The sequence below is a fragment of the Drosophila biarmipes genome, chromosome 2L, assembly GCF_025231255.1.
Source record: "Drosophila biarmipes strain raj3 chromosome 2L, RU_DBia_V1.1, whole genome shotgun sequence".
In the NCBI taxonomy this organism is placed as follows: domain Eukaryota; kingdom Metazoa; phylum Arthropoda; class Insecta; order Diptera; family Drosophilidae; genus Drosophila; species Drosophila biarmipes.
In genome coordinates this window covers 14,801,579-14,824,113 of record NC_066612.1, presented here as the reverse complement: position 1 = coordinate 14,824,113, position 22,535 = coordinate 14,801,579, and the positions used below count along the sequence as shown (strand labels likewise).

At 38.4% G+C, this 22,535-nt stretch overlaps 1 protein-coding gene across 12 annotated transcripts in view; it reads left to right on the top strand.

Annotated features, from left to right (window-relative positions):
• The window catches only part of LOC108033709 (GTPase-activating protein skywalker), a 42,033-nt gene that overhangs the window by 8,154 nt on the left and 11,344 nt on the right, over positions 1-22,535 (top strand). For 6 of the 12 annotated variants that reach the window (XM_017108241.3, XM_017108237.3, XM_017108235.3 and 3 more), the window contains one exon: positions 7,915-8,453. In XM_017108241.3, coding sequence (XP_016963730.1) covers positions 8,303-8,453 — 151 coding nt within the window. In that variant the 5' untranslated portion in view covers positions 7,915-8,302. Of the gene's footprint in view, positions 1-7,914; positions 8,454-14,477; positions 14,677-19,090; positions 19,763-22,535 lie in introns of those variants that run through there. The other 6 variants (XM_017108236.3, XM_044094495.2, XM_050885355.1 and 3 more) reach the window with 5 other exon arrangements.

The following is a 22,535-nucleotide window of genomic DNA, read 5'->3' as shown; positions in this document are numbered from 1 at the left end:
CCGGTTCCTCTCGGCCGGCGAAAAGTTCAATATAGCCGAATGCACATTGATGATGAAGCTACAGTAGATATAATTTATATCTCATGTGCCTATAAAACATTCTGGTTTATAAGAATGATTTTAAAATGTATCTACATCAAACAGAAGATTCAGTTTATTGAACTTTATTCAGGAAATCGCTAGTTTAAACATATTTTCTGTTGATTGCATGGTCACACTGTAAAAAGTATGCGCTGCAGACTGCACGGTCACACTGTATGAACAACTTTAATAAGAAATAATTAGTTTTACAGCCTTACGTACGTATCATTCTGCTATATCTACTGTATATCAATGATGAAGTTGCGCTGCAGCCGCCTCTCAAGTGGGAGGAGTATGATCTGGTCGCACGCTTTGAGGTTGGCCATTGCCGAGATTTACAATTCAGCCAATGTCAGCAACTATTTTTAGTCAGCGGACCAGCTCCGACTGATAGCTCGTGACACAGCCCCGTAGTTTCAACTTTAAACGCTTATCAATGGCTGCCGAAAAAGAAAAACTCAGCGCTCGATGCTCATGTTTCGCAAAATCAAAATAAATTGTGCGTCGCTTATCAGCGAGTCCCGTACAAGCCAACCGACTAATGCTTCTCACTTTGCAGCTATCTTATCGGCAAAAATATAAATATTGTGTGTATTATGAATATTTTATGCCGTCAACGCGTGTTCCAAGTCACAATTTATGTCGCTCGCCCGAATATTTGACATAATTAATTTTTTTCGTTAGGTGCGTGCTCGATTAGTTTTACGAGAGGTGCAGGCTACTAAGCAAAAGTATATTAAAAGTGGGAAAGTGTTAGACAATTACAAAACTATAATTATTAGAGGGTGTTTTCCTTAACAATTATCAAACCATGACAAACAAAATCATTAATATGTCAGCTTATCATGTCTACGATTTCAAGGATTATGTTGGTTATAGATTGCTAAACTCACTGCAAGTAATCTTGTTTCCATCGTTTGCTGATTTCTAAAACCTGGTAAATTAAACAAAATAATTAAGTAAATTGAAATATGCCTATTTACAGTATTTAAATTATAGTTTTCGTAATTTATGGCCAAAGGCGTAAAAATTGTTTATTGAAACAACTTAAAATTTTTTTGTGTGTTGCAATTCGCCAAGTGTAAACAAAAACCCCGTGGTTCCATGTTTTGCAACCCAAGGGATGGGATGTGCGGACAGAGGGCGTCAGAATTTACATTACTTCGTTATATAACAGCACGGCTCTTGGCCATGTTCTCCGCTTCGTATTCCTCCAGACATTTGCCACCGTTTTAGGGACCATTAGCTGCCCCCGAGGCGACATATGGGAATGTCTATTAAATTGGCCATGTAATTAGCCATAATGCGAGTGCAACTGCCACGGCTGCTGATGTCTTCATAAAAATTTCATTGACCAGGCCCAAATGCGAGCATTAGCTAGTGATGGCCATATAGAAAGCGTTTTACATGCATATTAAGTGTCGAATAGTGGCAAATTAGCCACAAAATGTTTTCTTTGGGCTATATCATTTCTTTTGGTTTTTCAAAAACACTGCCATATGGCGGGGGTCGAATGTTTCGTCGCGCTGTGTAATTATTTTTGGGTTAATGGATATTTGAGCGATATTAGAAGTTTCCCCCGGCCAACGCGTCGTATGAGTAATATCGACTGCTTTTCATCCGCCGTGTTATCCAAACAGAAAAACAAAACCTATGGCAATCATATAACAGCAGCGATAATGTAAACACATGTAGTTCTCGGTACATCTCCATATGATTCATGTGGTTTCATTTCACCAGCCCCGAAAAACATTCTCGACCGAAGGAAAAATTACAGTAAAAAACCTGCCAACGATGCACTTTGCCTATATTTTCAATTTTTCCCAATTTTCTGCTGCTTGCCATTTTTCTGGGCTGCAATGCGAACTTTTTTATTTTTTCTGCCAGCCAAGCAAAGAAAACTGGGCAAGCAAATATGTTGAAAATGCGCGCTTACATAACACATTCGCTGGAAGTTTTGTGGCCCCTTTTGGGGAGTTGGGTTGTCGGATAGTTGGGTGTTGGGTGTTGGATGGCTGAAAAGCAGAAAAAAGCTTCAAGTGGCTCCTGGTTACGAGGCAGCCTTTGTTTGGCGGCTCCAGGGACATACATATGTAAGTCGCCAACTACGAGGTTTGTTTAAACGAGTTCAGGTGGGTTACTCATGGCATAATATATTTTTTGGGCTAAATAGAAAAGAAATAGGCAAAAGGTTTTTCTAATAATCAATAAAATCCAAATTTGCCCGTCAAAATGGTCTCATTTACTTTCAATCCATCCGATAAAATCGCTTGTTTATTTAATTTAGTTAATATTTTTTAAAATAAATTTAGTATATGAAGCTTTATATTCTCAGTTATACATATATGAATTTATTTTCTGAGTGTATTTTCTATGCGATTTTATCTAGGAAGGCCAAGCCATATTAAGCCGCATTAATTTGCGCTCACTTAGCTCCCTTTTGTGTCCTGCCATAAATCCTTTCTTCTTGGCCCTTATTTCTATCTTATCTCATCTCCCAAAGCATTAGTTACCCAATATTCAGGCTTAACTTCGAGCTCCAACCCACTTACATCTCAGCCGACTTTTGAAGTAACTCTCGCAGCCGCCGTATTTTTATTTTCCTGCCATTTGACGGCAGTGGCTTTTCCTTGTGTCTAGGCCAAGTCAAGTCGGATTCGGTTTGAGGTACCGATTCGGATCCAGAGGCCTGGCCAAATGCCCATATATAAATAACAGAGCCCAGGGCCCGTTTCACGTGATTTTCTTGCCGTTGTGCTCCTGTGCAATGATTATGAAATAAATTGCAGCCGCAGCTACCGTTGTCGTTGCTGCAGTTGCAATTTTTTCCTTTGGGCCTGGGTTCACTGACCCGCTGGTAAGCTCGATTGTTGTGCTGCTTGTGGCAAGTGCAGTGTACAGGTTTTCCTTTGTTGCCAAAAAAAAAAGAGAAGAAAACCAACAGAAACGGCGAAAAAGCAAGAAAATACAGCGGAGACCCATAAAACCTTGCGTGTGTGGCATTTTCAGCCGTCACGAAGTCTGCCGCCAAAATGGCAACAAAAAAAATGATAAAAATATAAAAATGTTGGGGGTACGATGTGGAGGCATACTGGAATCAGGTCAACAGCTCGGGGCCCTGTTTTAATTGTTCGAGCTGTCTGACAAATTTCAGTTTCGGTTTCAGTGGCTGTCCTTGCGGCAAGTAGAAGTTGATTTCCTTGCCAAGCCATCCGCACTTGGCCCAGCTTTCCGGCTCCGTCGTTTGTCCTCTGCTTGCCCTCTGCTCCCTAGCCGTCTGTCGTCCCCAAATAGGCTTAAATTGATTCGATTACCCTGGGGAACCGAATTGGTTGCACTTGCGTCAGCAGGGGATAGCGACGGAGTCAAAGAAGTACCATTACCCAATTTTATTTTGTTAAGGAATACATAATTTCATTGTTTTTTCCAGCTATCCATTAAAATGTAGATAGAATAAATTGAATATCCTAGAAAAGTTTGAAAAGTTCTTAGCATGTTGCGACATTTTAATATAAAGTTATTTTCCATTGCTTGGCTTTATTAAATTTATTTTACCACCCCTGAATTTGCGTCTTTAAATAGCCTTCCAAGTTTTGAAAATTTAAATATTGTTCCAAGATTAGATTACAACGTTCCACTAACTTTATTAGGCAAGCTCCTTGCAGGTCCTGGCTTTGCCATTGCCCAGACCTCTCTCTTCCTGCCTCTGCTCATGCGTGTGTTGGTACTTTCATTCATTGATTTCAGGACCCTCCCCGGGACTCTCTCTCTCCCATAAGTAGACCCCCTCCATGAGCTTAGCACACACCCAGTTACCCAGTTCAAGTTGCCACTACGCAGTTCTGGCTTTGTTGTTATTTTTCGGTCTGCTGCTGCTGCTGACGCAAAGTGTCCTGTCACACCCACACCAGAGCAAATAAAATAATACACCAACACAAGCCCAGGCACACGCACACACCCACACAATGAGCCTGGCGCTGTCCCACATTTTCTGTACTTTAAGGACTTGCCGAACCGAGCGATGGCATAATTTCGCGTTCCACTTCGACTTTCTGGTTCCATTCGTATTACTTCATTCCTCTTTCCGTCTTTCCCTTTATGAGGATTTCCTCTTCGGTGTACTCTATAACTCTGGGTACTATAGTATTTTGCATATTGTACCTCTTAAAAGATATACCTTACCGAATTTCAAAGTACTATTGGTAAAAGTATCAAGTACTGTATTTAAGAGTATATGATTTTCGACTGGTTTTAGTCAACGCTTTTCGCAGTTTTCAGCTAAAATTGACACTACTTTCATTCGTAGCAAGTAGGGTTGGTGGGTGTTTTGAGGTGTTTCAGAGGGTTTCCGAGGGTGGCCGAAGGACCTTGCCGAAGTCAATGCACTCTCAAGGCATTCGAGGATTTTCGTTTGTAGTACTGACAGCTGCTTGGCCTAGTTGGAAAACGTTTCAGCATCGCTTCCAAAGGTTCCTTAGGTGCGGCTTAAAAGTACGCCCGCCATCAAAAACGCCCCCTCTCATATCGTATGCAAATTGTTCTTACCTTTACTTTACTTGGCTTGCCTTGAGCCCCAGCCAGGTGACCTAGTTATTTCGAAAATGTCACCTATTTGGATGGTAATTAAATAGAAAATAAATGGCTTCCTGACAATGTATGTTGAGCAAATAGTAACTACTCTTCTTTCATACTATACTAAATACTATATAGTATGTGGTTTGGAAAATAATTAACTTTTTATACCATTTTTTGTATATATTGTATAATCGTTAAATGAATATTAATCTTAATATTACTCATAATTTGCTCTGATGAACAAGTTTTTTATACAACTAAATGTTATATAACCTACTCACATTCTTCTCTCTTCTGTGGCAGTCAAGGAATACCTGATTTTAGTCACTTTAGCAATCTTTTGCCAATCTAACATGCTTAACCATGCTTATCAGGAGGGGATTAGCTTTTGTATTTCAATTCATCAACACAAAAAAAAAAAACCAGTCGATTCGAAGCTAATAACTTCAGTGAACTTTTGCCGTAGTGGAAAACTACTTGGAAACCTCAAAAGTTTTTCCTCTTCGCTAACTGACGTAAATTGCACCGAGAAAAACGTGTCGAGAGTCGGATCGAATCGAATCCAGTCGCGACTTGACCCACCGATTCTTGCACTTGCGTCACTTTAACCACCCACGAGCCCACATAATTGTGGCGGCATTACTTGGGCCTCGGGGTTGGGTCTGACAATCGACGATTAACCCATGGTAGCCAATGATTAGCACCGAAAATGCTTAGCACCTGCTTTAGGTGCATGCCTAGCTGATTGCAAACGAATATTTCATTTTTTTTTGGGCTGTAATTGACTTGTTTTGGATTCGATTTTACGGCTAATGGTTGCCAGAGGCTACTGTCAAAATTAATTAAAGAACGAGGCGTATAAAACTAGGAAAATAGATATTAACGTTAAAGTGGGTACATTTTTTAGTGTGGGAAACAAAAATATTGTTGGAATTCTTACAAATTGTATGAGTCATGAAATGAAGTACAAAATAAAACTACATTCGAAAATGAATCACGAATAAAATGACGAATCAACAAAAATGCATCCATTGTTCCTTTATTTATAGATAATTTTTATATTTATTTACTTTTTTAATATATTTAAATTTTACTCTATTAGGACAAATTGTGTCGCTTATGTATTCTGACAACTTATTTTACATTTTTAATTAAACGATCCAGAGTATAGTAGCGAAATCTTTGTGCGGTTTTTGGTTTATTAAACCTCCGCCAAGTCAGCATCTTTTTTCCACCGATTTTCTCAGCTTTTTGGCTGACATCCCGCGACACCGACACGACAGCGTGTCGCCCCATTAGCATAAACGTTTTAATTAGCTGCTGGTTTATTCAATTCGGTGCCGAAACATTTATGTTTCTCGAGGATTAGTTAAGTTCAGTTAAGCTAGTCATTGTAAGCTGTCTAGATGAACCCAATTGAGTGGCACTCCGCCTGATTTCATTAGCGCAAATTGGGTGCATTATAACATCTAGACAATGTTCTCGGGTCCGCAGGCAGCCAACAACAAACAGACAAGCAGCTCGACCAGAGTGTAAACGATTGTTAATAACTCTATATGCATGTCCGAGCGATACCTGTTGCCGGTGTTTGTGCAAAGCCGTGTTGCTGACGACGTAACCCGAGGCACCTTGAAAATACTAGACGTAGCATAATATTGACATACATATGAAAAGTGCACATTTCCAATCAAATCGAAGCGAATCGAGTCAAGTTGAGTCGCGCCGGTGGAGTGGTATTAAATGGAACTGTTCGTTCAATTAACGCGGCTTAAGTGCCCCGATATTTGTTCTGGGGAAGGGCGGGGCTCCTACCTGGAGGCTAACGATACGAACTGAAGCGCTGCCAAGTGTTAATTATTCAAGGAAATGTTTCTCGTATGTAATATGCAGGTATTTGGTGGGATTTAAGGGACTCAAAATTGGGTTCAGACTCTTGATATGGTTCAAACTTTTAAATAACTTTAATTTGCATATCAATATTGTCATGTTGTGATGACATGTCATGGCTAGATTTTAAAGAGCCATCTCTGCTTCCTTTCCTGTTCATTAAAACGCACATCGGACAAACTTTTCTTATCTGAGTTCGCTTTGAAGCTGCCACAGATACAACTTGTCTCGGCCACAAATCCGCCTGACGGCACCTGTGCCCCGCCCCTGCCCTGCTGGCCAGGTAAAAAGCCCGACACCTCCTATCGGACAGCCAATCAAGCAAACGCAGCGATCTATCAGACCTGTCTGTCTCTCTATATTTCCATCCGATGTCGGACCCTCTTAGTCCCCCACAAAGCCCCCTGAAATGCTGTTCTTGACAGGCGAAATCATTAAGAGTGTCAAAGGAAAATGGAAAATAAAAAAGCCCAAGAAGTGTTTGGCCGTTGCTTGGCTTTCGATACGTGTCCGGAATTTCGTTAGAAATTTGCAATTCAATTTCAGTTTTTAGTTTGCTTTGACGCTCATCGGACATGCGAATTGTGACGAAAACAGAGCGAAATGTGCGTTTCGTTTTCGGGGCAGAGTAGTGAAGGGAAAAGCACTTTAGATAAATAGCCGGTCTTTAGTTCTTATAAAATAGCGATAGGAGGTAGGGAAAAGGAATATCGAGTATACGCAGCGTGTGCCACGGTTGATTGGTCTAAATGGGTTTGTTGGCTTAAAGTTATGAAGGAAAGTATGCTAAAAAAATTTTCCAATTACAAATATATACATTACATACAACTACATTTTTAAAAATTGTATTTCATATAATTTAAATAATCTCACAAAAATTCGAATCTTTTATGACTTATTAAATAAATTGCTAAGCAATTTCTTTTATAATATAAGTACGCGCGTTTGTTTATGGTCGAGTGAAATATTTGCGCTGAATATTATGGTTTTTTTCGATTTCTGTTGGCTTTAATTAGACATCAAACCGGCTGCTCTTGGTAAAGTCACCCTCAGCAGCAAAAAAATAATCTTATATATGCGTGCCATTTTTTATATATTATAAATCTGGCCAGTTGGCTTTTTATAGCCGGCTCGCAATTAATGAGCGGGCCAAGTATTTTATAGGCCAATGGCGCCTTTGGCATTATCTACTCTACAGCTCGGATGGGTCATGTCATTGAACTGATTTCGATTTCGACTCGAAGGATTTGTTTCCATATGCTATTGCTATTTTGTCGATCGATGTTGATTGATTCCGATCTATTTGTTTGGGCACTTCGAAAGATATAAGAAAATAATAAACTAACTTTACGCAATTTAATCTCATTGCAGACTTGGAAGCGACCACCCTTGCTATTTGGTTATCACACACAGCTATGCTTTTGCAGTGTTCGTTGTAAATCGTTTACTATAATGAATTCCGCGCGGCATCATCGTATTGGAGTATTTCTGTCTCCATAAGTTGGCCGCTAATTAAATCACATGAAATAGAAATATAATCATAATATTACGAACACATAGAGAACCGAACAAGGCTCGCAAACTGATTGCCAAACGAGGGAAAGCAAAGCACTGCAAAGCAAAAAGCCATCTAGTCAAACGGAAACAACGAAGGAAATTCGCAAAAAACTGCCTGGAGTGAAGCGCGGTCTCGAGTGGAGGCAAACCCAAATCAAGACTTGACAGAGGACCCGGAGCGACCGCAAAGCTGGCTAAGAAGATGCCATACCATCGGGGCGGAGATGCCTCTTCCCAGGCCGACAAGTTGAGCGGCATCGTGGAGGAGAGCGACCTGTACGAGGGGTTCGCCCCGCATGTCGAGACGTCCGAGATCAAAACCCTCGACTTTTACAATTTACCAAAGCAAACTGGTAAGTGGTGGGGATTTTCCAGTGTTTTTTAATTTTATTTATGGAAAGATTCTGTGGGGTAGACATATGCTATGTAACAAAACAAATTTTCTAAAAGTTATAAAACTCTTGTTTTCATTCAAAATGTATTTCAAAGGTTGATTTTATCTTGCAAAGAAATGTAGACGTCACATGGTAACCTAAACCTTACCCATATTTTCGGAAAGAGTTTTAAATATAATTAAGTGTTTATTATATAGGAGGGAGCCTATTAATAACCATGAACCGGGGATAAAACATTATTTCATTAATAAATAATTTTATATATAGATAAATATAACAAGGCAAATAAAATTATCATATAAATTTATTTACCTGTCGCATTAATATTGTCTTCTACTTCGTTTCTTTTTCGCATTCGTTGCAAAAAGTATATGTGAGTCAAATAAACAAGATATATTTTACGTATAAGAATCGCATAAATATACAGTGCAAAGGCAAATACCGATTAAAAGAATATCTTATGGTCCGAGAGTAAAATCGCTTCAAGGGGTCCTAACTTTTAATTAGTTTTCACGTGCCTCCCACACATAAATAAGAAAATCAGATGATCTACAGAGCTATATGAGCACATGTTTCATTGAGTGGGAAATTTTAATTTATGCATTTTCGAGAGAGTATTTATTTGCTTCTGATTGTGCTTCGTGCGAAATACTTTAGTCAATAAACAGGCCGAAATGGTCGGGCGAGAACAGCAAGTAAACACCGAAATTAATTAATTATAGGTATTTGAAAATAATCAAAGCTAATATGTCCGAAACCGAGCAGTGCAAAAAACTCGCTTCAATATATTATCTCAGCACCCCAACTGGATATTAGGCGTATACAACTTTGTGGGACTCTTACAGCAAGTCAACGTAAAAAAATGAAATAAATATATTTATATTTACTTGGGAAAGCTCCGACGGCAGCAGCCAGTCAATTTAAGGCAACAGTTTTTTTTGCCAATATCGCAAATGCAGAAACATTCGTATTAACGTTCAAATTCTGCACGCAAAACGCGAAAAATTAAATGCATCATTTATTTTTTTGCCAGTGAAAATTTATGCTGTTCTTATATTTTTGGTTTAGGTGCAATTACAAGTCACTCACACAATTTAAAACAATTTTGCGCTTGGTAAACATGGTCTTAAATAACGGGCTTACAAAATTAAAATGAGTAATGAACAAATACCACTTGTGATTGAAACAAATCAACATTCGGTGAAATGACAAAATCTATAAACGTATTTCCATAGGCCATCAGAAGCAATTGCATGTTACAATTTAAAAAATAATTTGTTTACGCTGCAATTGATTATGAACGAGGATGAGCAGAATTGATTCTATATCTAACGTTATATACCGAGATAATTTACGTTTCAGTTCTCCTTTGATATTTTGCTTACCACTCTCGCTGTCAGAACGCCAAAAAGGCGAAAGCCACTAAATGCAATTTCAATTCCAAAGGAAATCGGGCGATAAAATCCATCGAACCATTAGTGCATCACCCGCAGCCCCCTCTGCGGTCGACATTGGCCTTGATTTTGATTTACAAAATAATGAGTCTTGTGCACAACGGCATTATATGCATATGGATAAACCCCATTCAAATACATATAACACAATCTGTACACTGTGAAAAATGGCATGTGCGACGTGTGCTGACCACAATATTTATCGGAATACACTGTTTCAATGTGGAAATTCCTCTTATGAGTACTGAATATTCGATTATCATGATGAGCCCCGAAGTAGAGAATATTTTTTGGTCCGCGTTGTGGGAAAAGCAAACAAATAAAAACATTCACGTTTTTATGGCTCTTGGCCAGCTGCCAATTAATTTGTTTAAAAATAAATGCATTTTTTTCATCACTCTCGTGCTTGTTTGCTTTTTCTTCGTTTGCTTATTTTCCGGATCGTTTTTAATAAAAGTTTTTTTTTTCGGATTTGTATTAGCCGCTGATCATGTGATTAAAATTTGATGGTATCTTGAAGAGATTATGTTTATGACCGGTTCGTAGCTCAGATTTTTGCAGCGAACATATTTTAGCTGTTCCCATTTTTTATAATATATTTCTTAATTGCGGTCTTATTATTTCTCTTTTTTTATACAAATACATCTAGTTTTTTTTTTAATACTACTAAACAAATCATGCTGTACCTAAAATTAGCATTTATGTATAGATATCATCCTATAAGAATTGAGCCAATATTGAAATCGAAGTATTTTTGGGATATTTTCTGTGTCATACTGGCCACGTGCCATTTCATTCTCAAAACAGATACAACAACAAGGCATTAAAATAGCAAACGAAAATTCGAATCTTTATGGCTTAAAATTTTAATTTATTTGTTGTTAGCAATAACAACATTTTTGCTTACGCAAGCAAATGGAAACAGAATATTTTCCCAATTTTTTCTCGTTCTGTTGACGTCGAGAAAAGATTTTGTTTTGCTATTTAATGCCAAATTATGTATTGGCAACGCGGGAAATAAATTTTCATTCAAGAGGAATTTTTTATGATCCACTTGTGCGATTGGAAAAATGTTCCTCCAACAACAACAAAATCGCGCCATTTTATATCTTTCGAAATGAAAAATTTCCACTGATCAGGCGGTCTGGGGTATGTATAGATATGGTTCTGTCCATACCCCCAAATTGCGGCACACGCCCACCGGTTCATTGCGGCCTTATGGCACGTGCTTCTTGGGGAAATGCGCGAAAAGTGTGCCCCGAATAATGAATCTCTAAAATTCTGTAACTGACTAAAACTGGTTTGTGCAAAATTGGTTTGTTTCGTTTTTTTCTGGCGGCTTTTTTATGTTTTGTTTTGTTTTGGTTCTGCATTTATTTTTAGTTACTTTCTGTTTAATTTGTTTTCAAGAGGATTTTTTGCTGTATTTGATGGCGTTGCAATTCGCAAATCTTTTATATAAGTCAGTCATTCGCATATTTTATAGTCAGCTTATAATTTTTTTTTGTTTTTGCATGAGTATACATTTTTGATATATAACTCACGGGTTTTTCCTGTTTTCTTTTTCATTTCTTTTGACCGCTTTGACCGCTGCTCTAGAATGAAATGAAAATGAATAGGTGTATAATAATTCCCCAAAGTTTTTCAAGGAGTTGCTAACCACTTTAGCCGGATTTCTATTTTAAAGTTTATTAGCGTTTGATTAGATTATCGCAATTACGCGTTATTCTTTTTAAAGCTTTTGTGATAGCATGTTCATTGTCAGTTTTATCGCATTTCTCCTCTTATGCTCCTGCTTGGGGGGTGTTTATTTAGGTCAAATATACATAGCATATAAGAAAAAGTTTAAAATGTATTTTGTTTTAAAATTTATATTTTCTTAAATTGATTAAAATAAAACAACTTGAAAAATTTGTGGATAAGGATTTGCTTTAAAAATAAGTACAAGCTTTTTATCATGTTAGTTCCGAGATCAAATCCGTTAAATCAAAAGCCCAAAAAACCACACCACCCACGCCCACTTGTCGTTGTCTTTTGATCTTCGGTGGCATAAAACAATCAACAGCTTTGGCCTGTTGGATATCTTGGGGATTCGGATGACGGAGGAGCCAAGTGAAAGGGCGGCGGATTTATTTATTAATGGCTCTGTTTTTTTTGTCTCGGCGTCTTTATCACGAAACTTTGCGTGTCGAGTGATCGCGAATGTTGTTCAGTGACGGTGGCCGCTGAGTTCTGGATTTCAATTAGGAGCGGAAGGTCTTTCGTCGAACATGGAATACAATTATAAGAAATATCAAATCGTAAATCAAAAAAATATGCAATGAAATATTTTATTAATACCATTTTTATGAGATTATGTAGGGAGAGATTCCAAATCAAAAAAGAAATACCATTCATAAATATTTCCTAACACCTTTTTTGTGGAAATTTCATTAATAATTTCCAGGAAATATTTGACCATTTGCTTGCCTATTCTCCACACATGTTTGAATGTATATCAAAGATATAAATCTGATTGATAAACATTCCAGCTAACTGATTGATGCCATCCATTTAGCGAAGGCACAAATCGATAAAGTCCGCTAATGGAAAATGTTTAACTTGATTTTATTCCCAACCTTTTCCCTTTTATGTGGCGTTTCCTTCTGCTCTTTTGAACTCTATGTCAACAGCGGCGCCTCTAATTAGATAAGGATACACAGTGTACATATGTAGATATTAGATACACTTCTACACATTTGTACATATATTTTTAGGTGTTTGAGGTCACTGGGCACAGTATCCGCTTTAAGGCAATATCTCCGTTGCGCTTTGTTTACATGCTCTTTGGTCTTCAAATATCTGAGAAGATAAAATTTAAAAAAAGATTAGGAATTTATTTTAGGTTTGTATACTCTTTTATCTGTTATTTAATTTAATTTATTTTGGAATTTTAATTTTGTAAATTAAATAATTGATAAAGCAGTAGAGCAATAGCAAAGTTAAAGGAGTCTTTAACTTTTAAAATATCTGATCTGTGAGATGCAAAAAAAACTAACATAAATATATTCTTTTTGATAGAGTATCAAAGAAGGAAAAAGCAGAACGAAAAGGAAAATGCCTAACAATTATGTATATACGCATGTACAAAAAAGCTAAAACGAATATGCCGGCAAATAAAGCTCAAGCCGTCTCTTTTAAATATTTTTTGCTCGTTTTTCCCCTCTCTGCGATAACATTGTTTGTTTTTCTCACTGTTTTTATAACAGAGCGAGATGTTGGGGCAGCACCCGGTCAATATTTTTCCTTTCCTCAGATTTGCATCGTAAAACTTTGTATTTATTTTTGCCGTTTTCCCCCTTTTTCTTTTACATTTTCTTTGAGTGCTCAAAGGCATATGCTGTGTGAGTGTGTGCAGGAATAATAATTGAGTTGTTGAGTAGCCCGGAGCTGTATTTAAATGAGCTGCCTCAAAGTATGCTTTTAAAATTTTCAATTCAATTTCCCACTGCTGTTGCGTGTGCAGGTGGGACCTTAAATCGCGGACACGACTGTTGGTCAACAGTGACGGTTTATGCTTGGGTATTAACCCTTTGCGGGGTCTATGAGGTAAAGAAGGTTATATAAATTAATAAATTTACAATTTAAAATGCATTATAACTGAAAACTTATTAAACGTTTTTGGAATTTTTTTTTTGTAAAATAATAATAATAAATAATATAAATAACAATTATAATAACAATATATAGATTGTATTTTTCAGCAATACAAAACTAATGTTCCACTCAGTGTTAAACCAACATGGTTCGGTCGATGATCTATCAAAACGCTTATGCAAAGAGCAAGCAAATTAGTTGCGAAGCACTTAGCTGAAAACTCACTTCATTTGCGATTTCCCCATGCGCCCGTCTAATACATTTACCCTTGCCATCGCAGGTGTCGCGGTCCATTGTCTTCCTTTCCACCTCACTCGTCTGCAAATGCGACACTTTTGATTCACACTTCAATTGGTTGCCGGATCGGCGATTCAATGACCACAGATCCGTGATCACATGATGACTTTCAGTAAACTAAGGCTAATTTCAAAGCGATTAAAGGTGTAATTTCTCAATAAATCGGTTGTTATTGCAGCTATTGATTTAAATATGCAGTTTATGGCTCATTGAATTGATGATAAGGGGGTTGTGTGTGGTGGCTAACACGCTTTGCTGAATTTTTTCCAGAATACTTTCAACGGTTCCGGAATATGAAATGCATTTTTCTCGGGACGCGCCCCTCGGAATTTTTTTTCTCGAAGTTGAACGAACCTTTGGGAGCTGATACAAAAAACAAATATTTGATACCTTGTGGCGAGCTTTTAATTAGTTAGCTTTTTGTTTTTGTTCGATGGGCCAAAAGCTCTGATAGAAAATGTGTGTCCCCGATGCATCGTTCACCTGTCTTTCGGTCACTCTCCCATTTTCTCCGGCGAAGCGAGAGAGAGGAGAAAAACCAGCGATCGACGGCGACTTCTCAACCTTAATCTCAGTATAATTCCAACCCTCGGGCCCGGTGGTTGTGGTTGTCTGTCCCTGTCTCTCGCTCGATCGGCCGTAGTTTGTATCCCAAAAGTTGTCAACTGTCGGATCACGAAAGAGGAGGAGAAGAGGCACTCACACGAGTCGAAACGAAAGAAAATCGAGAAACAAATTGGAATACTTTTCGAAACAAGTCGCGTGTCAACGTAATTACTTTATATGTTTGCAGAGTGCGTGTGTAAATATACATGGGGGTAAATGGGTGCACAGAAAAAAATTATCACTCTTTATTCTAACCACCTTATTTTTAAAGATTTTGAAAAAAAAGAAGATACATTTTATTAACACGTTATTTGTTGGATTTAAAAGTCCTTAAAAATGAATATAGCAAATATTCAAATAATGATTTTTTTTCTGTGCACCTTCGGCAGCCTCCAAAATTGCAATCGGAATGCACATTAAAAGCAAAATCGACTTATAAATCACGGCTCGTTAATTATCACGCCTAGCTGCCAAACCAAAAAGTAAACATCGAAAAAAAAACCCAACACTTTTAGTCGAGAAAATACACAACGCCGAATTATAACATATAAACATGGCTTTTATGTGCTCGTTGTACATAGTCTCGTGCGTTGCGCTCGGTTGTTCAATGGTCAGTCACTCGATCGGTCAGCCAATGCTATATGTATGGTTAATGGCTGTGCGTTACGCATACGCCATGTGTGCACTATGGATGCGGTGCACAAAAAGCGGATTAAATCAAGATTTATTGGACAGAATTCACAAAAACACATATAACTCTTTTAAAGAAGATTTAGTCATACTCTTCAAAATAAATATATAGAAGGGGATGAATAAGTGAGCACAGTATGAAATTCTGATATAAATGCGCTTAAAAGATTAAAGAATTCTTGTATGATATGCGTTCTTTTATATAGTATCTTTTGTGTAGTTAAAGAAAAATTATAAAAAAAAAACGGGATAAGAGAATAATTAACAACGAACTCAGTTTGTTTACGCTGATTTTCTAGAGCAAACAGTTGCCGCAACAATCAAAACTGAATGAATTGTGGAGGTTTTTTTCGCTCACCGGTTTAATTAAATGCAAAATTATGCCCATAATAAAAGAAACGTGCTGTATTTAATAAAATACACGGCGCACAAAAAATAAGTGGAATATTAAAACCGACCGCACTCTACGGAATGTATAATTCCGAAATCAATTCAATAAAGTGCAGGACGAGTGAGTAAAGGCCTAAACCAGTTTCTGGCGCTGCTGAAAAACTCATCTCAAGGGTGAAATAAATAATAAAAAACCGAAAGCGTTCTGCGCCAGGCTCAAACAGGCGTCTATCGGTGCAGTTAACACGGCAATAACTTGATTAATTTCCAATCTGGCCAGGACACGGTCGAGGCTCGTGGTTCGCATCGAATCGCAGCAGTTCCACACCCCCAACCGCCCACTTAGGCCCGGCGTTATACGATCCCCGGCGAATGCCAATTAATACCCATTGGCGAATCCCTCCCCCAAAAAGCGGAGCTCGCCCGATCCCAAAGGTCGCCCGTCATGTGGCTCGTCCCTCGAAACTCAGAAATATGACTGGTGCTAATTGACAAATAGCTAGCTCACGACCGTTCGATCGGCCCGAGATATTTATAGCGCGTGCTAAACAATCTGAACAATCTGGCAGAGCCAATGCAGGCTCGTTGACTTCGTTCTCTCGATCCCTTGACTTAATTGATATGAATAATTTGCCCAGCGAGGCATCTAATTTGGACAAATAAGATATTGATCGGTTATGTGTATTGATTTGTTTGTGCAAAAACTCGAACGATTGTTGGAAGAACTTATTTTGGGAGCACCGAAATTTACACAAATCGATTCGTCGAAATAAATAAATGTATTTTAAGTATTATGATGTGGCTTACCGCAATTTGCAAGTCCCCATATAATTTGCATTTTAATTTCCAAGAATAAAAATAAGTTGTTATCAGATAAAATAAAATAATCAATATCATTGCTTATTGGCGTTCTTATATATTTATGAGTCATGTATTTAGGAAGTGTATGGGCCTACCTTGGCTTGTATAATTAAACGTTCTCCTATCTTTCTATCGGCGATGGTATGACCAAATAAAACCGACACTTTTTCGCCGATTCGACGGTGGATTCCCACTTTTCGTTTATGTTTTTGGGGCCCCCAATATTGTTTCGCCCAATGACGCCTTGTTGTGCGATGCAATTAAGCCGAAAACGCTGACAATTTGGAAGGGAAAAGCGACACAGGAGGGCATTCGGCAACAATAACAACATTAATCTGCAGTTTGCCAAAATGAAAAACGTTGTCAATTAAATTTAGCTGCAGCCGGCAATTGTTTTTCCCATCGACCTCAGTTGGCAAGTGAAGCGGCGGCAATGTCGTCAGAGGGGAAAATGTAATAAATTGCACTTGCAATTTGCAATTTGCATGCCCAGAATGTGTTTTTGTTGCCGCTAACCTTTCGCTCTGGCCCCTTCAACACAGATATGTATTTCTTCTCGGTTCTGTTTCTATTCTATTCTATTGTTTCCTGTTCTTAAAAATGGTACCTTAGATCATGTCACAATTATTTTTGTACATTATCTGATGTTGTTGATTCCAAGCTAAAGATATCGTTCAAAAGCTCTTTTATTCGGTCTGATCGTTGAGCAATAATACTTTTATCAACTCTCTAGAACTAGTTATCAGAATTAAATATTTGTATCAGAAAGGCGCGTTAGTCTTATAAATGGAACCTCACGAAGTTCTTAATAACCTACGTCAATTACGGTTGGAATGAATCAAATAGTTAATTGACCATTCCTGTCCCGCGGTATAAATATTTACCTTTTTATACTTTTATAATTCTTCGATCGCTGCAAACGCACTGATCGTAAAGATAGCGATGCAAACTTTATCTGTAATTTCTTTACGGCCACTTCAGTAATACAAATTAACTGCCATTTAGGCTCAGATAGCGTATTTTGGTAGACTTTAATGGAGCACTTGATTTCACCAGACTTTTGCCCAAGAATAGCTATACCTAGAGATGAATAATGGCGCAAATTGTGTACGTTATTCCACCCCACGTAGGAGTGGCACAACAGATTGCTCATGCGGCAGTGTCTGTATCTTTATATCTGTTCTTTAAGGTGTTTTGGGGCAACACTTAACTGTAGCCAAAACTCTTGGCAGTCCCGCGCTCATAAACATAAGAAATATTCTATAGAATCCGATATAGTCAAGTCAAAGATAATTGCCGTCACGCTTTTTTATTTTGGGCTTTTCTTAGATGTTTCTGTATATTTCTTCAACATTTTATGTACGAACAGTTCGGTTAATTAATCACTGGCTGTGTGACAAGTGTGAGTGTCATGAAAAGCGTTTTCCCAATGGCCAATGGCCACGCGTTGTTGAGTTTTCCCCTTTTATTTATACATTTCTGGTATAAACAAACCGCTGACTTGGTTTTATTTTGTTTCGCCTGACGAAACATGTGAAAAATCAATTTGTGAAGGCACTAAAAATAAACCAATGGATAGGATAGAAAAAATAACAAATGTTGAAATGCGTTGCGAAAGGAAGGCATCACGTGAGGTGTTTAAAAGTTGAGAATTCACTTTTAAGTCAGTCCAGTGGTCACCACATTTGCAATGTTTGATGCAAATCATCGTAATTGAAAGTGTGAGCTTAAAAGGAGCACAAATTAGAAGATTCTTGTTAGGTTTTGTTGAAAAATATCTCAATATGATTCATTCTTTTTCGCTAAGATTTATTTTACTCTTAAATTTATGACACATTGTCCTATATTTGAGTGTATTTGGGATACGTTTTTTAAATAAAAGCGTTTTTAAGCATTTTTAGAAACGGAAGTATTGTTGGCTTTTTCGCTAGCAGTATCTATGTACATTTTCGTATACCTTCCTAGTTTGTTTTCACAACTTATCCGCTCTTGTTTACCTGCTTCGCCCTAGTGAGCTTTTCACACAACCACATTTCGTTGAAATTCTACGAAAATGTTCCTATAAATATTGAGGCTGGCGAATAATTTTCTCTTGCCTTTTACAATTCGCTTTACCTGATCCGAATAGAAAAATTCCACTTACTGAGGTTACCCCATAAATTCTATTTTGTGGCATACAAATTTTCCTCGCCATCTTGCCAACGTATCTGGAAAATGCTCATAAATTAAAGTTACGTATACGCAGGAATGCCACAGAATTCTTCGCTTGCCTGGGATTTTCCAAGCTCTTTCTCGCCGTGGCTTGCGAAATTTCCCCCAAAAGCTATTTATAAAGGTATTTACACTAGATTTGGATGTTTTCTTGCCCCTTTTATTCCGCCTCGAGAGTGGGACGACAACAGAAAACAGCTGTTTGCTCTGTGGCGCCCGATAGTGAAATGCACAAACAAACAAAAAATAGTGAGAGGAAAAGAGGAAAACCAAAATAAATCAGAAAATAGAATAGAGAAGAGCAGAGACCCGCGAAAAGCTTGATCCAAAGCTTGCACGCGCCAGGTTTTTCGATCGCTCTCGTTTTATTTACTCAGGGAGCTTTCATTGAGAAGGTCCGCGGAATGAAACCGGCCTGTCCGCCGGAAAATATCTGAGAACCCCGAACGCATCCGAGCGCTCCGCACGTAGACCCGTCCGAGAATCCGCCGCACTCCCGATTTTCCCAACTTCGACGCGATCCCCAGTAGTGCCGCGGGGGAGGCCCAATGATTTCGTTCAACCCTCGTTAAGATATTGAAATTCATTTCGAAACAGAGCCAACGAAAAATGTGAACTGAAAATTTAAATGCTAAATGTGCTGCAAATTAAATTCAAGTGCTGCCGGCGTCGCTGCTCGGGCGACAGCAAATTGCAGATCGCAATAAATTAAAACAATAAAAGGCAGCAGTGAGCAGAGCGTACAACAAGCGATACAGAAATTAAGCAAGACAAAAAGAGAGACTGAAGTCTACATAAATGATGTCGTTCTCGGTGCCAAAAAAGCGAGTGAACAAACAAAAATTAAAATAAAGCAACCGAATAACAATAAAATAAGGCGAGCGGAGCCCGGAGCCCCGTGAATCGAACAAAACACAAATTAAACGAAGGAGAGAGTCGCGAACGCAGAGTGAAAAATGGTTGGCAAAGTCTTGGGCATCAAAGACTTGGAGCAGTTCAGCAGCCGGCGCAGCAGTGTCTACGTCGATCCCGAGTGCGACAAGTTCTTCGAGCTGCCGCTCTTCATCGCGGCCAGCTCGAACGACATCACCACCAAATGCCAGTGCTTCCAGTTCAGCCCAGGTAATAAAACCACAGCCACGACCACAGCCCACCAGCCGCCAAAGTCCAAACGCAAACCTACAGCCAGCCATGAAAATAAAAAACAAAAAGTAATGGGTAGTTCAGACATAATTGTCTTGAGAGAGAACATTATGTAAATTTAAGGGTTTCTCTAAATCATTTTTGGTATCCATCAAAACCAGAAGGAATCGACTATTGCTGTTTAAATATTTCAAACTTTAAACTATATAAATAGGTATTACAAATCAACCTCAAAATATTGCTTTTGGAATTATAAATTATCTTGTAAACATAGTTTTTTGCCTCGGAAATTCGACAATTAACCTTGCTTTGATAGTTTCAAAAATTGTGAAAACACATCTAAAATCTCATTCTTGACCCATATTTCATTTAAGAAAATTCTGTTTATTCAAAATGTTTTCCTCCAGTTACAGCCTTGTGTGAAAATAGCTTTGATGCTTTCAAAGATAGCCTTGGGCACTAGAAACAGAACTCCCTGTTTACCAAACATTCACTGCAGGCCCTCAACGGAATAGTTTCCTAATAAAACCGAATAAAACCTAATGCAGCCATAAAGTGTGCGAGAAAAAGTCGAAATGAAATCGATCTAAGTCTGTTTTATTTTCCGAATTTCCCAGATGGAGGTGGAAAACAATGAATGATACTTTCGTGTGTGTATTCATTATCACATTAGAGGCGATAAAAGCTTCGGCTTCAAAACAAATGTTATCCGCTACGCGGTCTCTATATAATTGCCGCTTTAATTACTATACGTTTTGTGCCCTTAATCAGATTGCACAATTTCAATGGTGATTTAGTGCATTTAAAATATGTGAATTAATCGTTAGTGCTCTGTCTTTGGCACTCGTAGTTATTTATTTATAAGTATGTCTGTATACTGACATAATATCCAATTATGATGCATTTTTTGTGGGGATTGTTTTCGCAAACAAATTAAGTTGATTGCGTTGATAGGAAAATTACTGCATCTGTTGCAAATGGAATGTGCAGTATACGCGGTGACGATATGCATCGCAGTATTTCCATATTGGTCGTTCGAAAATGCAAATGGATCCGAGAGATGCTGTAGATGGGGATTAATTACCCCCAAGCGGCGCAGCGAATGAGCGGAGCGTCACTCAATTATACCAGTTTTAATTGTTATTGCATTTGCTGCAGTGAATACACTCAGCACACCCCATATCTTATCGCTCTCAAGTAATTTGATAGTTCTCCCCGAACTTTATTGGCCCAATGCCGAAAGATTTGTGTTTTAGCGACATTCTAAACGCTGTTTAAATCGCCATAAAGCGAGCGAGCAAACAAACCAGTGGGTTTCTGCAACTTAGTATCTGATTTGTAGCCCGATATTGATAGGCGCTGCCCGGCGCTACTTCGCTGGATTTCCACCTTATCAGCTATCGGCGATAAGGGGGCATGCAAAAATCGATCAGCTGTCGTTGCCTGTAATGGGACCTGTCCGCAGTGCAATCAATTACCCCGCACCGATAGCTAATCAATATGGCAGCCCTGATGAGGTTCACTGCGGCATTGAGGTGGCCAGATACGGCTGGCGGAGGGTCGGGATCGGGCGCCTGCTGGGGGGTGGGCTCTCGGGGTTGTCCTACATACGCAGTTGACCAGCTGACCGGGTGATAGTCGATCTGCGGCTGTCACCTAATTGACACATCTGCTTGAAAAAGCGCGGGGGGTTGGGTTCATCCCAGCACAAAGTGCTTGCTGTTAAACTGCTATATTTGGCAGAGTCAGCAATCGTTTTAGGGCCTTCGGTAAATAGTGTGGTTTTTGTAATTTATATATATTTTTCAATTGGTTTTTAATCTACTATTGAGATAGGTCTTAGAAATAGGCATAGGTTTGCTTCGTGCGCTGCTTATTTTGCAATTAAATTAGGTTGTTAGCTAAAGACCTAATAAATGAATTTATAAAAGTATTATTTTACCTTAGAACTGCTCCGATTATTAATTGAAAAATGTAATATGTATCAGCACTTGGTTGACAGACTGATAATCGAATTTCTAATGTCCTCGCTTACTGAATAAAAAGTCCCCAGGCTTTTATTCCAAATCAGCTCCAATAATAACAGATAACATTAGTTGTGTTAAAATGAATTAGTTTTCCCTTGAATCTTACAAAGCTTATAGATTATAGCTCTTATAGTCTTTTGTGATATTCTGATAGGGGTATTTCTTTCCTGGAATGTTTCCAAAATAAGAACTCTCCAGTTGGGCGACCATTTCAGAAGAATTAATAAGGTGTTACCACGTCAAACGTTTTATATGTGAAAAATGTATTTTTTTTTAGGGTTTTCCGAAAGCTAGGCCAAAGCAAAGGCCAACAAAATTATTGCGGCATGTTCATCATAAGTAAATATAAGTTTTTTATCAACGCTCAACTTATCAGATGCACTTTTTTGAAGTATTTTATTTTGACCACTTGGGCCGTGAGTAATGTCGCTCCTTACACACGAAATTTAACTACTTATCGGCGGTTCACAAGTATTTTTATATCTGGAGCCGTGTTGGTCTACAGCGCCTCGCGACTTTGATGATAGTGGGGATAGCCATAACAGAAACAATCGTGTCATATGATTGCCAGCGTAAAGTGAAGTGCCAAGAAATACCGAAAACGGCAGCCTCGGCCACTTGAGAACTCCGAGTTTGTTTTGGGACAAACAGTCCGCAGGGCCGGAGGATGTGTTTTTGTTAATGTTAACGACCTAACCTAAGTGGGATTAGCTTGGTGATAAATC